This window comes from Hippocampus guttulatus, chromosome 13 (assembly GCF_054856545.1).
Source record: "Hippocampus guttulatus isolate MCC_2025c chromosome 13, RoL_Hgut_1.0, whole genome shotgun sequence".
Lineage (NCBI taxonomy): Eukaryota > Metazoa > Chordata > Actinopteri > Syngnathiformes > Syngnathidae > Hippocampus > Hippocampus guttulatus.
In genome coordinates this window covers 13,846,786-13,863,041 of record NC_141273.1, presented here as the reverse complement: position 1 = coordinate 13,863,041, position 16,256 = coordinate 13,846,786, and the positions used below count along the sequence as shown (strand labels likewise).

General features: G+C 42.7%; 1 protein-coding gene across 4 annotated transcripts; it reads left to right on the top strand.

Moving 5' to 3' along the window:
- The first annotated feature begins 209 nt into the window (after window positions 1-209).
- ddhd1a (DDHD domain containing 1a) lies at window positions 210-14,935 on the top strand. 4 transcript variants are annotated; one of them, XM_086127506.1, is made up of 14 exons: window positions 210-897; window positions 1,614-1,793; window positions 3,416-3,514; window positions 5,486-5,614; window positions 6,191-6,338; window positions 7,029-7,138; window positions 7,248-7,348; window positions 8,088-8,350; window positions 9,114-9,189; window positions 9,277-9,426; window positions 9,639-9,703; window positions 10,303-10,475; window positions 10,569-10,769; window positions 11,514-14,935. In XM_086127506.1, exons 1-14 carry the CDS (start codon window positions 210-212, stop codon window positions 11,699-11,701), a joined length of 2,571 nt encoding a protein of 856 aa, XP_085983632.1. In that variant the 3' UTR covers window positions 11,702-14,935. The 4 variants fall into 4 exon arrangements, with proteins under 4 accessions (XP_085983632.1, XP_085983631.1, XP_085983634.1 ...); XM_086127505.1 differs by having other exon boundaries at window positions 7,242-7,348; XM_086127508.1 differs by lacking the exon at window positions 11,514-14,935 and adding an exon at window positions 11,367-11,505 and having other exon boundaries at window positions 7,242-7,348.
- Window positions 14,936-16,256: the final 1,321 nt, after the last annotated feature.

Genomic DNA, 16,256 nt, shown 5'->3' with positions numbered 1-16,256 from the left:
TCGAGGACGTTTCAAAAGTAACATGACCGCAAAGTGGTCGCCACATTGGATTAAAGCGCCCCGGGAAAACCGGTTTGCATAAAGGGTTTGAAGTGAGATATAGCCGTAGCTGTCACTAATAAGCTAGCCTCGGACTTCTACCGGCTTCGTTCGCCGCGACTAGCTCGTTAGCTACCTAGCTGGAGTGATGCTAAGTGACTCAGATAGTTATGAACAATTGTGTCATTGGGTCTTTAAAAGACAAACGATGTCCCCTGGAGGGAGGTACGGCGGCTAATAACAACAATAAAAAGTGGCACTCGGTAGTTAGTGATGGGTGCGAGTGCTGTCAAGACATGAGCCCCATGGACGAAGCCGGGATGTCGTCCGTTCAGCCCGATCTGGACGACCGGGACGGGCTCCGGCTCCTCGAGGATCTCGGTTGCCCGCCCGCCGCCTCACCCTACGTGGGCGACGTCAACGGCGAGGGCCCGCTGTTCGAAAGACGGAAGCGGTCGCGCTCCAACAGCTCCAGGCACCACTTCGGCGAAGTGGTGGCCGATCTGGGTCCCGAGGAGGTGCGCTGGTTCTACAAGGAGGACAAGAAGACGTGGAAGCCCTTCGTGGGACACGACTCGCTGAACATCGAGCTCATGTATCGGAAGTACAACGAGCTCAACCCCGGTGCGGCGAGCCTCCCGGTGGACTTTCAGGGAGCGAATGGAGAAATGTCAGTGGAAACCCGGACCATGGGCGTCCTCGGAGACCACGGGTCTTTGGACACATCCACACCGTCCTTGAGCACGGATGAGAGAGACCCCGACAGCATTGACGTCCATGTGGAGCCCGTCTGTGTCAGGGGGGGACTCTATGAAGTGGACGTCAGAGAGAGAGGATGCTACCCTGTTTACTGGAAGCGTAAGTATCCCTTTAACCTGGAATACCGTTATACAGACATTTTGGACTCTTTTACTGATTCTAGTTTACCTCACTGGATGTTCCTTATAAGGCAAGAAGTCTTCATTTGGAGAGTCGATACACTGATGAAGTAAAACACAAACACACAGCGTTATCTAATCTTGCCCGAACACCTGAACAAACAAGCCTGCACATAATTGTCACTGTTTGGATGTTTCTCTGTCTGCAGGTTGTCATGTTATGACTGTATACTCTCTCCTGTTTGTGGTTGCACATCCTTCTCATTCGTCAATTCCTGAAGGCAGATTCTGCTCGTTGAAATATTCTTTGAGCCACGTGTGTATTATTCTTATCATCCTTGCCATTAGTCACCGCAGCAGCAGACTGATTAATGTGGGCGACTAATCACAGCTGGCCCAACTCCATAAGCCAATGAGACTTGGCCCCACTGGATTTGTCTGTGTTAAATTACTATCAACCCTTTGCAGAAAAGTAGTGACGTAATCTATTTTCTCTCATAGTAGCTTGGCACAGTAGTTTATGCAACTGCAGCGAGTACCGGGTATTCACTTTTCTGAAGGGAAAATGTCTGAAGAACAAATAACTGCAAACAGTCGGAATGGAAGCCCAGCAGAGCATCACCAGAGATGAAATCCAGCCTCTTGGTGATGTCTACTCATTCCATGCGTGTTGTTTTCTTTCTTTTTTTTCGGCAGAGCAAGACCACATTCCGGTGCTGCGAGGCCAGTGGTTCATCGACGGCACATGGCTGCCCCTGGAGGAGGACGAGAGCGACCTTATTGAATGCGAGCACCTCAGCCACTTTCGCGGGCAGCAGGCACAGGACACCTTCGACGCCAGCGACATGGTCGTCAGGACCGTCGACGGTAAAGACGGTGAGCCATTACTGTACACATCATAGCTCGAGTACGATGGAACCTGTGTATTTTGTTGTCGCATCGTTCTTTAGCTTTTCTACGGCTACCTGTGATGGCAGAGAGAAACATTGCGACGTTGGTTCACTTTGTTTCAGGTGTCAGGCAGATGCAATTGTTGCTAGCATCATGGCTAATGACTGGCGTGAAAATAACACGACAAATTTACAAAGAACATAATTTATTGCCCATTACCCTCTGTTAGGTGTCTTCAAAGACATGTAGTCTGCGTTATGTCAAGCAGTGATTAACTTCTTTTTACACTCGTACGCCCATTACCCTCTGTTAGTTAGGTGTCTTCAAAGACATGTAGTCTGCGTTATGTCAAGCAGTGATTAACTTCTTTTTACACTCGTACAACAGTTTGTTGATGGTAACCATAGAACAGGAAATGGCAGCTTCTGCGAGATAGGAAAGGGTCTGGCTTTGATTTGCAGTATTAAGATGTTTGAACATCAATGCCCGAATCAAAATTAGTCCAACTCCATGAAGCAAAAAAAAAAAACAACAACAACAAAAAAAAACCACCAGCCCAAGAAAAAGCAAAACTCAACCCCGGTGAGCCCGTCACCTACTTATCAATTCCAAAATTTCAACAACAGCCATGTGACCCCATGATTAGCCTTTTGCCTCCATTTTGGGTATCTTCACAGCAAAATGGACTCCCCCCGGTAGCTAATTTCCTGTGTACCCAGCAAGTCTCTCGCGCTGTCTCCTTGTCAGGCCTTTTCACCTCGGCCGTGGGGAAAACCCCGCTGACGTTTACAAAAACAGCCGACGTTGCACCGGAATCCATGATTTCCTCACGTCTAATATTCAAAGCCTGCTGATTTGACTAACAAACACCGGGTTAGGCCTTTTAAAATGTCAAACCCGGATATCTCCTTTCACTTTAAAAAGACTAAAATGGCTGAATGGATTTCTTGAGCTTATGATGACAGTGCTGATTTATATATCTGTGCTCTTTTAGCATCCAGTACAGTGGTACCTTGCCCGAAGCATTTAAATCATTCCTTGACCATGCACGTGACTTGATCTGCTCGCGTATCACATGGATGTTCCCCATTGAAATTAATGTAAATGCCATGAATTTAAAAATTAAAATTTAAAAGTCATTATGTAAAGAAATTAAGGGTGCCTGCTCTCCAATTTCTCAATTTTTTTAATTTTTTTTTTCGCACAAGCGGGCGGCATATGTGACATTTTTTGGAACCTCAATTTTGGCCTCTCAACCACAAAACAAAAACTTGAACCTTCCTAAGGTGGGGCACTGTTTCGTCAAGGTAGCACTGTACAATAACCTAGCTGTTATGTTTTACTCTTAGGATATGGTGCTCATTTCAGCAAATGTCAAAAGTATTAACCTCAATTTCTACAATCACTACTCCCGGTCATCTCTGGCAAGTGTCAAGCAGCGATGCATATCAGACCCCCAAAGGCTTGATAGTCCGCAACAGTACGGAGGTGTTCTATCATGGCCCGAGCGGCAATCTGATCGCAACGCCACTCGACCGAGTTGTTCAACAGGACTGACCGGGGTAGGCGGTATCAATGGCCGTCACTCACTGTCTTTTGGTTGTTAGTCCTCTCCCACCTGCCCCCTTTCTACTTCCCCTTTCTGTTCAAATGGAGCAACTATCAGACGAGTGCTAGAACATGCCACAAACGCAAACGCTGCCAAGGTACTGTATTTTTTTTTTTAAAGGGAAAACCCCCCACTTTTTTTCCCCAGTCTCTTTACCCTAATCCACTGCCCTCTGTTTCTATCCTCTCGACGCCTGTAGAGCCCTGGTCTTTGTGGCACTAGACTCAGAATTTATTTTCAACCATCTGATATTTAGATCCATTGTAGCCGAAACTGAGACTAGTTGCTAGAACCTCCCCTTGTGTGCTGTGACCCCTGAGTTTGGCACTGCTGCTCTTTCTGTGGCTTTCCTAGCTTGATCGTGAATAAACCATGGTGATACTGGTCATCTCTGGTTTCTGCCCATCAGTGACACGATTACATGCAACATGACAGATAGAACAATATATGATTTTTAGGAAAACATATTTACATAGAAAATGACATGTACAAGAACACACAGAAACATAAAATCCAGTAGAACACACCCTTACACATTTTTCCATAGAACCCGCTTCCATCACACGAGCTTACTTGGAGCAGAACTTGTGGAACACACACTACTATCACGAGCTGCCCCTCAAAAAGTGATGAACAAAGCCCGTGGATGAAATGCAAAATACATGGGATGAACCGAACAGAGGAGCCATTGTAGACTTTAATTACAAATTCCTCAAATGTGTCGCTCAGCCTGTCGGTGGCGAACAGAAAGCCATTGTAGACTTTAATTACAAATTCCTCAAATGTGTCGCTCAGCCTGTCGGTGGCCTACTTCTGGAACGACTCACCCAAGGCAATGTCCATGTATGGGACTCCTTTTTTAAAATATTTTTTTATTTTTTTAGGTGACCAGTTACACTGTTCGTTCAGTACGGCGGCAACTTTCTGGGGAAGCTTCATGTAATTTCCATTCAGGGCTTATGATTTCCTTCTCTTTTCCGGCGATACGGGGCTGCATTCATCTCCCCTTAAGTCTTGTATCTCATATCACAAATGTGGAGGCTTCATGGAAAACCCCATTTTCTGTGTTTTCCATTATGAGTACAAGATTTAGCATGGAAAAAAAAAAGTTTGAGAAGTAATCCAAACTTGATCCTCGGTTTAAGAGTGGTGTTTTTTTTTTTTACATTGTTTTTGCATGGTTTCTTCTTTTACTGGTACTGTACCCACTTGACAATATACTGCCCCTTGCCAAGCTTAAGCATTTCACCGATGACATCACGTCATTGTGTGTTCTTCTGCTGTACCTTATGACAAAGCCTTCCTACTACGCGCCTCAGCTTCTACTCCACTGGTTTTATACAAGTGGTGCTCTCTGAATGTTGGGAACTGCTGCTTCCATGCCATTGTTGCATGGATGTAGTTGAAGTTCCCATCGCAGCCGTCACAATGGCCTTCTCTAAGACAGCAGCAAACAATTGTAATAGTGCACTTTGTTTGATCTGGATTGTGTCAAGTCAATATTACTCAACCAAATTGTAGATCATTATGCCCATCTTTTGAAACAAAATAGTTCCTAAACATCTGCAGTCGTCCTTTGTGTGAAATTGTGAAAGGACTACTGTGTTGCCGCCTGTTCTTAAGGCCTTCATTCCCCAAATTGTTTGAGTGCTGTCCAAGGGAACCACTGGACCGCCGCCAAAGTCTCCCATCAATCTCATCTTGATGGTCTCTCTGCTGCTGTTCAGATCATCCAAACGGCTTATCATACAGAGACAGTCGACCAGTTTTGTCTTTCCCTTTCATGTGGCTCTTACTTGCTCTTGTCCCCGCATTAAGAGCACATCAATACTAGAATAGATTTCTTGTCTCAGCAGGGCAGAAAAGCAAGAACTAACTGTCCTGCTCTCAATTTCCTTCCAAATGCAAATCAGTCCCGCAGACTGCATTTGACTAAATCTGTCAGCACAATCACAGCTCTTAGATTTGTCTCACCTCTTTTGTGTTCACCCGTGTGTTTATCGAATAAACCATGTCAATACCCTTCCTTACATGCCTTCACTCCTGTGCTCTCTCACTGATCGCTCAGCCACCCACAGCTTGAAGCTGAGTCGGACCCACGTGGACTGGCACAGCGTGGACGAGGTCTACCTCTACAGTGATGCCACCACATCTAAGATTGCTCGCACTGTGACACAAAAACTGGGCTTCTCCAAAGGTCTGTCAACCGGGGCTCAGCCGATAACGTTTCAATGGTTTGGTCAGGGCGGCGCAACGGCCATAGATGAACACACATCCGTTATGTGCCCCACGTAACCGCTAACTCATTGTTTATCATACCATCAGCAGTCAGGGTTTCTTGAAATCAAATGCATTTGATTTCAGGAAACCGTGACTGTGCATAGTGTAATAAACAATGACTTATCTGCCATGTTGATTGATATTGGCTGCAAGGATCAAATGTTTTTACGAATGTCAGATACTTTTAAAGTTTGCATTCAGATCAATTTAACTCATTCAGTACTGCACCAGCCAATTCTGGACCAAGTCTGAAAAGATGTTTAGAAACGTCTTTGGGAGAGTGAATGAGTTAAAGATCTTTCCAACTGGAATTCAGCCGACAGAAATTTCCACTGCCTCTTGTCACCTTGTTTAGAACACATGACTTGAGATCTAAATAAAGACTCTCCTGCTCCATCGTATGAACTGCTCACAAACAGCTGGTCCACAGTCACAACAGAACAATGTATTGTGTGAAACCGCACCCCTGCAACCTTACTGTGTTCTTTCTCAGCCTCCAGTAGCGGAACCCGGCTACACCGCGGTTACGTGGAGGAGGCCTCTCCAGAGGACAGACCCCCACAGACCACGCACATTGTCTTTGTGGTTCATGGGATCGGGCAGAAGATGGACCAGGGACGCATTATCAAAAACACGGGAATGTGAGTTTTTTCTTTGGATTTCTTTCACTTTTTTAATGACACAAAAATACCACATTTCTTCACATCAAACCCCAAAAGTAGGATTTCCATTCGGCTACTAATCATTCCAAATTTGTGATGCAAATTTCATTACAAATTGGGTGCATATTTGGTTTCTATTTTGATGCAAATTTGGTTCCAATCCGAACACAGATTCAGGTCCAATTTTTATCAAATTTGGACACGAGTTTGGCTCCCCAATGTAAAAATATAACATGTATTAACACATACAAATACATTATCAAGAAACACAACATGCATTCATCTATCACAAAAAAAAACATGAAACATGAGCCAGTGGCCCAATTAAAAAAAAAATGCCTGGGGGACAATTTTTGATCCACACCTAGAGAAAACAGTGCTCTAGCCAAACCAAGAAATGTGTCTTTGTGTCACAAGGATAGTCAGGCCATCGCTTAAGGCTTAGGCCGACTAAGCAGGTAAAGTAGACCAAGTTGAGCTGCCGAGCACCTTAAGCCTTACTCGCAGCTACATCGGGATTACGGTCTACAAACACCTTCCTCAGCAAAGAGGAAACGTCGACGTGGCACGTCAAACCACTTCATGTTCCTTTTTTCATACAGCCTAACCTCCAAAGTAAAACACACCCTTTTCTGTGACCCCCCCTACATCTCAACTGATGTTCTTTAGGTTGAGGGAAGGTGTGAGAAAGATGGAAGAGAAGCACTTTTCAGAGCACAATGATGAGCATGTGGAATTCCTTCCAGTGGAGTGGCGCTCCAAACTGGCCCTAGACGGAGGTTTGTCTTTTCATTGTGCACTTAGAAGGGTAATATTAAACTCGCAATATTCAGTAAATGATGACACCACCTTACTTATGCACCGTGGGGTGCATCTGCATAGATACAGTGGACTCCATTACACCAGACAAGTTGAGAGGCCTGAGAGACCTTCTCAACAGCAGTGCCATGGACATCATGTACTACAACAGTCCTCTTTACCGTGATGAGGTCAGTGAAAGTCACATAACTGCTTATTGAGCCCTTTCCAGACATTGTAACTCCTCCCACGTGGAAGGACTCAACCAATTAAGTTGTTGTTTCAAAGCAATCATGTCACAAGTGGGTGTGAGCAAGGTGGGTAAGCTGTTAAAAAAGGAGGTCAACGAAATAGACAAGACTATACTTCTTTTTTTTTTTGCGGGGGGGGGGGGTAACCATTCAGTCTTGTCAATCAAATTGTTTTATTATCCACCTGTTTTCCGATCCGCTTCATCGTCACAAGGGTTGCGGGGGGTGCTGCAGCTTATCCCAGCTGTATTCCGGCAGTCGGCGGGGGACACCCAGAACCGGTTGCTAGCCAACTGCAGGGCACACATAGACATACAACCATTCGCACTCACACTCACACCTCGGGACAATTTAGAGTGTTCCATTAACCTGTCATGCGTGTTTTTGGAATGTGTGAGGAAAGCTGAATACCCGGAGAAAACCCAGGCAGGCCCGGGGAGAATTGTTTTATTATATTGTATATAATTAAGTAGTTTATTCAGTGCCGTTTTTTATGCAAGGAAGGCAAGTGGCGAGGGTAGAAGCCAAATAAATGGCATGCATTAGAAATCCTCTCTCATGGCTAACTGCAGCCAGTCCCGTTGTTTATTCAGAGAAAGCACTGAGCAAGTGGGTGTGCGCGAGGCGGGCAAGCATTGAGATGAAAAGTCAGACGACTTGTTTGTTCCTTCCTATGCAGATCACGAAGGGACTGACACAGGAGCTGAACAGACTGTACAGCCTGTTTTGCTCGCGCAACCCCGACTTCGAGGAGAGTGGGGGCAAAGTTTCCATTGTGTCGCACTCGCTGGGCTGCGTCATCACGTACGACATCATGACGGGCTGGGACCCCGTCCGCTTCTGCCTTCAGGAACACCATGCCGTGGAGGAGGAGCTGCACAAGCACTGGACGTCGTACGAGGAGAGGCATCTCCTGGAGCAACTGCGCTACACCAGGAACAGGTCGGATTCCCCAATGGTTCAAATGCCATAGCAGGATTGACCAGGTAGCCCCGTGGGCCTCTTCTAGAAACGGCTCAATCCAATAACCTAATCGACCAATTAATTAAAAAACGAATCGAAAGGATAAAAACATTGTTTTGCTCCCTTTGTGCTCACAACAATAAAAATATTAATTACAGGCAGAATATTTGACAGTTTTACAATACAGAAATATTGTAAAATACTATTTGTAACGATCAAAAAAAATTCTAAATATCAGTGGAAAGTATAGAAATATTAGAAGACTTTCACAAATATTGCAATGATGACAAGAATTCTGAAATTCCAGAAAATGATACAGGATATTATGCCAAACATACCTCAAAAAAAATTGACAAAAATATTGCATGAGAAATGTACGAGTTTATTATTTTATATTAGCCACGAATAAACATTAATTATGGGGGTGGAAATTACGATTAAAAATATAAGACTATCATAAATATTTAAAAAATACCACATATTCATAACAAATACAAACATATTTACCAAAGTTGTATACTATAAATAAATATGAAAATATCAAAAGATATTAAAATATTTGTCACATATACGAGATGAAAATACAATGAAAGCTCAACAGTAATTCTCAATCTTGACCCTGTATTTTCTATGTTGTTAAGTTAAGTGTTTGCGCATTGGAGCTCACACCACCACCTGTCCGCTCCCTGTGATAACCGCCTCCATGTGGCTGCAAGTCAGTGTATCTTGTATCCGTGTACAGATTACGAGAGCTGGAGAATCAACTTTTAACACTGGAAGCCTCCAAACCGTCAACACCTCCTGCACTCAAATTTAAGGTCTGTACACGTCAACTGTGATGCAGAAAAAAAAATGGAAACTTTTGATTCAGTGACATCTCTTTTTCATAATAATAACAACATTAGGTGGAAAATTTTTTCTGCATGGGATCTCCTCTGGCGGTCTTCCTGGCATTAAGGGGTATTCGGCCTGGCACCAGTTGCCACCAGGACCACATCCTTCCGACATCCATCTGCAGCCGCCTCTTCAACGTTTTCCACCCGACGGACCCTGTGGTCAGTTGTCCCAAGTACTTGGAAATTAATGCCTCCGTCAAATAGGAAAAGAAAGAAAGAAACAAAAACCAAATCTGAAATCGGAGATGCAAAACAATTGGTATAAAACACTAAACTTTTAAAAAGTAAAAGAAAAATATTTAAAAAAATACACAAACTCGGTTCTAGAATTTCATGTGGTAGTGATTGAATCTGCTTTTTTTTTTTTTCAGGCCTACAGATTGGAGCCCCTCATCCTCAAACACTACAACAATGTTGCACCAGTGCAAATCCACTGGTAAGACTTAGGTGGCACTAATATATCATAAGTCCATGTCCGGCGAATATAAAAAGTCTACACACCTCTGTTGAAATATCAGGTTTTTGTGATATTAAAAAAAAAAGACACCAAAATAAATCATTTCAAAACATGTTTCCACCATCAACATGACCTTTTGCTGGGACAACTTAAATTCAAAAAATGAAAGCTTTTCGAACGGGGAAGGAAAAACTGAGATCATGTGGTTGCACAATCAAAAAAAAATCTGAACTTAATTTGGGGTTTAACGGTGGTTCTTTCAATGATGGCTGCTGTGTGGTGACTCCCATTTAACGTGAATGAATGTTAATTTTGAACATGGCCACATCCCCACTTACAGCAGGGTGTCAAAACTTGTGCAACCACATTATCTCAGTTGTTTTGCTTTTTTTGTAACGTCCCTTGTGGAAAAGATTACTTTTTTTTTTCAATTGATTTGTACTGGAACTCATATTGATGGTGGGAAATGTTTTGAAATTATTCGGTCCCAACAAAAACTTTGCCGGGATGTGTGTATACTGTTTATATATACACTATATATTTTTTTTTAAATCACAAATTCGATGAATCCTTTGCAGGTATAGTGCCACCAACCCGGCACCTTACGACGAGGTGCGGCCCACTTTCCTCAACTTGACTAAGGAGCCGACTTCCGACATGGAGAGCATCCCCAGTCCGAGCACTTCTCCCGTCCTCCAGCGGAGACATTACGGAGAGTCCATCACCAACTTAGGCAAGGCCAGCATCCTCGGTAAGACGCTCTCACACACTTATCATCCCCTGCAATCCTGGCATGTAAAGTACCAAGGCTGAGTTTTCCCACTTTCGCGCCTTTCCACTGTAGGAGCGGCGAGTATTGGGAAAGGCATCGGTGGCATCCTCTTCTCCCGCTTTTCGCGCTCCAACAGCCAACCCTCGGTCTCTGTGGGTCTGGAGGGTGGATCCAACCCAGAAGACGACGAGCAGCAGAAGCGCACTGAGAGCCAGTCGGCGTATGGCCTCTCAACCATGGCCCGGCCCACTTCGCCCCCTGCAGACGTGTCATGTGAGTCACCTCCCAGAAACCCCCACCCTTTCGCAATCACTGTACAAGTTTGCTCACAATGGCGGCATCTTGTGTGCATCATTTGTTATCTTCATTTTCCTTCGGCAATCGAAAATTTCAAAACAGAAAAATTACTTTTTTTTTTTAAATCAAGCACAAAAGAATGACTTTTTTTGTTTTGTTGTACACATCGTTTTTTAAAAAAATTGTCTTTTCATATTAAAAAAAATAAAATAAAACATCTGTTTTAGATCATTTAAAAGTATTCAAGTATTATGTAATATTAAGATAAACTAAAGAATTACTTGAATTCTAAAATGAATCGTGTGTGTTTGGTTATAATTCACTTTCATTCATTTTGTTGACAATAATATTGAATTAAATAAAAAATACATTAACAGTAATTAAACATTGTGTGTGTGTGTGTGTGTGTGTGTGTGTGTGTGTGTGTGTGTGTGTGTGTGTGTGTGTGTGTGTGTGTGTGTGTGTGTGTGTGTGTGTGTGTGTGTGTGTGTGTGTGTGTGTGTGTGTGTGTGTGTATATATACATACATACATACAAACATCAATTGGTATTATTGGCAACATGATGCAATAGTGCTGAGTACACCAGATAGATTCATGAATCGTCTGTATTTCAGTCATCTTCCAGTAGCTCACATATACAATACATAAAAAGACAATGCACCCACCTAAAAACAACAACAAAACTGAACCCAGTGTGTGTGTGTGTGTGTGTCGCCAGTGGAGCTGGAGCGCCGCATTGACTTTGAGCTGCGCGAGGGCCTGGTGGAAAGTCGTTACTGGTCAGCCGTCACGTCGCACACAGGCTACTGGTGCTCGCATGACATCGCCCTCTTCCTCCTCTCTTTCATATACCAGCAGAGGAAAACAACCTCCGATCCTGGAGGAGCCACCCCTGAACCTGACTGAACACCCCCCCCCCCCCCCCCCCGCTCCTAGCCTATTTTTGTTGCTGTCTTTTTTTAACGCACACTGATATTTTTCTTATGATCCAGTTCTGTGAACTACAATCAATAAACCGACTTAAGTACTTTCATTCCAGTACAGTGAAACCTCTAAAGTGGACCAAAACATTTTATTTCACCATAGAAAACCATGCACAATGCACCTTTATTACAGGGGGATACATACCAAACGCAGCTGCGATTGGTGAAAATGTGGGCTTTACAGAAGCCATTTAGAAAAAATAAATAAAAATAATGCCGCTCTCACACCCTGTAAACGCATTTAACTTATTAAACACACCTTTTAAAGTATTCCTTTGCACCTCACCTCACTTTCTCACTATCAAAAAATGGGAGACTGACATGTAAAATAACTTTTAGGAAATGAAATGAAGACTCCCTCCAACTAAGAGACTTGCCATACTGGTTTCATTTGAAGTTTACTGAAAAACTGACACGTACAGCAACGTTCTACAATTAAAGACCAAAATGTTCAACCGAACCATAAAGTTTAGTCTAATGAAAGCCTGCAATCTTAATGCTAACGTATAATGTGAAACGTCATAGATGGTCGAAGGGAAATTGTTTGGTCAATTGCGAATTGGGGCCATTTGCAATGTTTTGTTCGATTTTTACATTTCTCCCCTGGAAAATGCAACTAAGTAGAACTACAATCATGAAAACCTAATCACCTTTGAAAATAGCATATTCGTTATCTTTAGTGCTAATCCTACCATACTGGTATTTCCTGCCTCCTTTAGTAGATTCTTGATTAATTGGATTGCTGATACAAAAATGTGTCATCTATTTTATTTTATTTTTACTTGAGAAGCAAAACAAATTAAATTATAATCAGAATATGATCATCAATCTTTAATATAAATTTAACCATTCCCGATGTTATTTTTAATCATCACATTCATGAAACAGTCCACTTTAGAAGTTCCACTGTCAGCGCATTTTAGTGTAGTTCATCGGACCTGAAACAATAGCCAGTATGACCTCAGAACCACTGTAGCTAATTAGCATAGCTTCCGTAGTAAATACCGTAACAGTCAAAAGTTTGGATACACCTTCAAATTCAAATGGTCTCAAACGCTTTTAACTTGATATGATCTTAAAGCTGAGAAATTACCAAGATGTGCAAAAATGTTATCTGGGCAAAAAGGGCCTACTTTAAAGTATCTAAATCATAAAACATTCTGTTTTGATTCAAATTTTATTGTTTACCAAATAATTGCATTAATATTCCTTATGTCGTTCAGATTTTTTTTTTTTAATAATGAAAAACACTGATCAGGATTTTTTTTTTTTAATAATGAAAAAAACTGACTTTTAAGGGGGTGTTTTCAAACTTTTCACTGGTTCTGTACCGCATTGCCCTGTACAAGCTGGTCCGAAGCCTTGGTGACACAGCTGCCTGGTGGATTACATTGATTTGCCTTTTGAAACCAGCTAAACGTACCGTATGTTATATTTTAATAGGATGGAACATAACATTGGGGCATTGTGATTTATTTATTTTTAATCACCATTTGCAACTGTCGGTAATGGGTCATCAAGGGATGTTTGATCAAGATTTGACCATGTGGAGTTCTTAGAATTTCATGCTTTACGGGGAACCATCAAACCTAGCCAGCATTTACTGCCTACACACAATGACTAAACCCTTACAATTCAGCGTTACCCGGCTGTCACGTATACAAGGTTCAAATTTGGTTACTGTCAGAGTAAGAGACTTTTTTGTGGGTCTTCTCACGACAGACGTATCTGCAAATATTTCAATTTTGAAAATCTCTCACAAGGATCTGTTGTAAGACATCCCAAAGAGACTCTCAAATTATTCTCCAACAAATAATTAACCAAAAAACTGTTGTTTTGGGCCATTTAGGCGGTTCGACTACCATTTTACAAGTGAATGGGATATAAGCGACTTGTGAATCTCATCTGCGCATGTGTGAGAATCAAATGTTTAAAAAGAAAAATGGCTGCCAAACAAATGAGGGGTCATTGAAATTTTGTATGCTAGTTCAAAAGTGTATGGCTAACTGTACACCTAAAAGCCAGAACTGTTTGCACATTGTGTTCAATCTTGTTGTTCCATGTCAAATTGGCGATCGGTTCGCCGAGTGTTACGCTGCCTTCAGATCACTTCACTGGTGTTGGTTATCTGGCCAAAACAACACTTTTATTCAGGCTATTTATTAACTGTAGCCTACCAGCAGAGGGCAGTCAGTTTACAGAGTATCAAATGACAGACTATGCATGTTTAAAATAGAATAAAGGGAATGTCATCCCCCCAATTTTTCTTTTTTACAATATGTACTATGCGCCTCCACTAGTCTAAACACGACATTTTGATGAATACTGTGTTGTGGAATATGAGTTAAGCGGCAAAATTTTGCTTTTTTAAAAAACAATTTAGCCTTAGATCGGCGGTCAATTTGCCCTTTGGTGTCGACTGAAAATGACATCACAGTTGCTCAGGTGACGACCAGTCACGGCTCACCCGTTTTCTGAAACTGTGTGTTGAATACTCCTGAACATCTACCCTGTCACGAAGCAAAACTGACTTCAGTGGGTTGAATGTTTCACATCTCTGTCAAAGCATCGGTAAAAATCACCTTAAAATGGCTGCTTTGAGCCAAAACGGCAGACTTCTTGTGTCTTTACTGGCTTCTCGGGCCTTTTTTTTTTTTTTGTAAGTACTCATAACACAATTTCATACAAGTGAAACTGGCTTCGGGGACTGAATTTTCTCTCAAACGAGTCCATCTTAAAAGGACTGCATAAGCTATGTGCTGCTGCTTCGCAATCAAGGGCTGACACACGCACTATTGTTTATTAGCGTCATAGATCAATCACTTGTGTGTCCTGTTGACTGAAAGCCACGCTGCCTTCCTTGACGTTAAATTGAAGCACACCACTGGACTTTCACAACGATAGTATATTTTTTATTAATGAAGGCACGTAAAACGAAACAGTCCCTATTATGTTCATGATCAATCAATAGGTGTCATTAGATGGTCTGAAAAGCCGGGTGTGCATTAAGGTTGTAATTTATGACCCCTTCCTCCCTGCCCTGCTCTGTGCAATAACAACAACAAATGCCTGTGAATGGATCCTAACCTCCATCGAACACACTGTAACTATTTATTCCCTGTCATTAAAGGGCATTCCTTATTTTGGAAAACAACCATTAACCTCGTCTCATTTGGTCCTGTCAGTGATGTGGTATGCTTTGGATAATGGACTCCTAACATTCAAGTAAAAGCACCCACAGATTTAAGAACTACAGTTTATCCAGTAAGTTGCCAGGTTCATGCTACTCATTAGCTTACGCTACATTAGCATTATTTCGGTGAAATGAATGTCATCCTTTCTCTTTTCCTTCAGCCTTCCTTGCTTCTTTCCTTGCATAAGTCCTTCCATCCTTCCCTTCAATCTTCCATCATTGTTGTCCACCCTTCTTCCCTTCCATGCCTCCTTTGCTCATTTCATCTGTCCTTCCTATTTTCCTTCTGACCTTCCCGCTTTCCTCATACCACTCATCTTTCAAATCTTCCTTCAGCATCCCTTCATTTCGTTACTGTCCTTGTTTCCGTGACGCTCTCTTAATCCCCTTCCTTCCAACCTTCAATTTCTTTCTCTCTTCCACTCTCCCCTGCACTCTCTTTTCAATACCCTCCTTTACTTCCATCTTACCTCCCTTTACCAGTTCGAACGTTGTATTTTTCTGTTCTATTTTTCTTCGTGTCACACGCTTTGCAATAAAGTTCTTTTTCCTTTCCACACACACCCGTGTTGCAATGATGGCAAAGTGGCAAATTATGATCATGGCGGACGACCGGGAAATCGAATTTAGCTCCTGGCAAGATTTGTTTTGAAATAGTGCTAATTACACTTCACAGAGATGTAAAATTACAAAATGCTCGCCATTGTCTTTGAACGACTGCATGCTGATGTGTAGGAAGTCTTGATTTTTTTGGAAGGACAAAGGATGCGTTTGTTGGGCTACTGGGATGCATGAGATTCTTTCCGAGCCCAAATCGCTCTCGCGAACAACTAAGTGGTGTTCTGGACGGTCAATGGACCTCCTTGTGACTTTGAATACAGTCTGGGAAACATCTGCACCGGTCCGAAGAGAGCGCATAAAGCACGGAAACTCGCATGGGCCTGCTCTTCCGCGCCGGGCCAGGAGAGGCCGGTCAAGTATAGCTAACGCGGGGGAAACAATAGCTCCTATTGAGCCATCTGCTCACAGACTGCTTCCCCTGCTGTTTCCATTTATGGCCCCTCTGCTCACTCACATGGATTGTCGATGAACCAAAAACAGTTAACGCACGAGAAGTGGGACGATATCCATCCGCTTCTCAAACTTCACCCTCTCAAAGAATCCTTGTTTCCTTCCTTTTTTCAACTCGTTTCTATCATTTCTTTTTTTCCTTCCTTGCCTTTTCCCTTGCATGTGTCCTTATTTGTGTTCTTGCCCTCTATCCTGCCTTCAATTCCCCTTCAGT

Bases quoted from the DNA above. Each gene is read 5' to 3' on its own strand.
- ddhd1a (XM_086127505.1), top strand. From the start codon at position 210: ATGAACAATTGTGTCATTGGGTCTTTAAAAGACAAACGATGTCCCCTG. The intron at 1,794-3,415 runs GTGAGCCATTAC...TTTGGTTGTTAG, and splicing joins GACCGTCGACGGTAAAGACG to TCCTCTCCCACCTGCCCCCT. The intron at 9,190-9,276 runs GTCTGTACACGT...TAACAACATTAG, and splicing joins CTCCTGCACTCAAATTTAAG to GTGGAAAATTTTTTCTGCAT.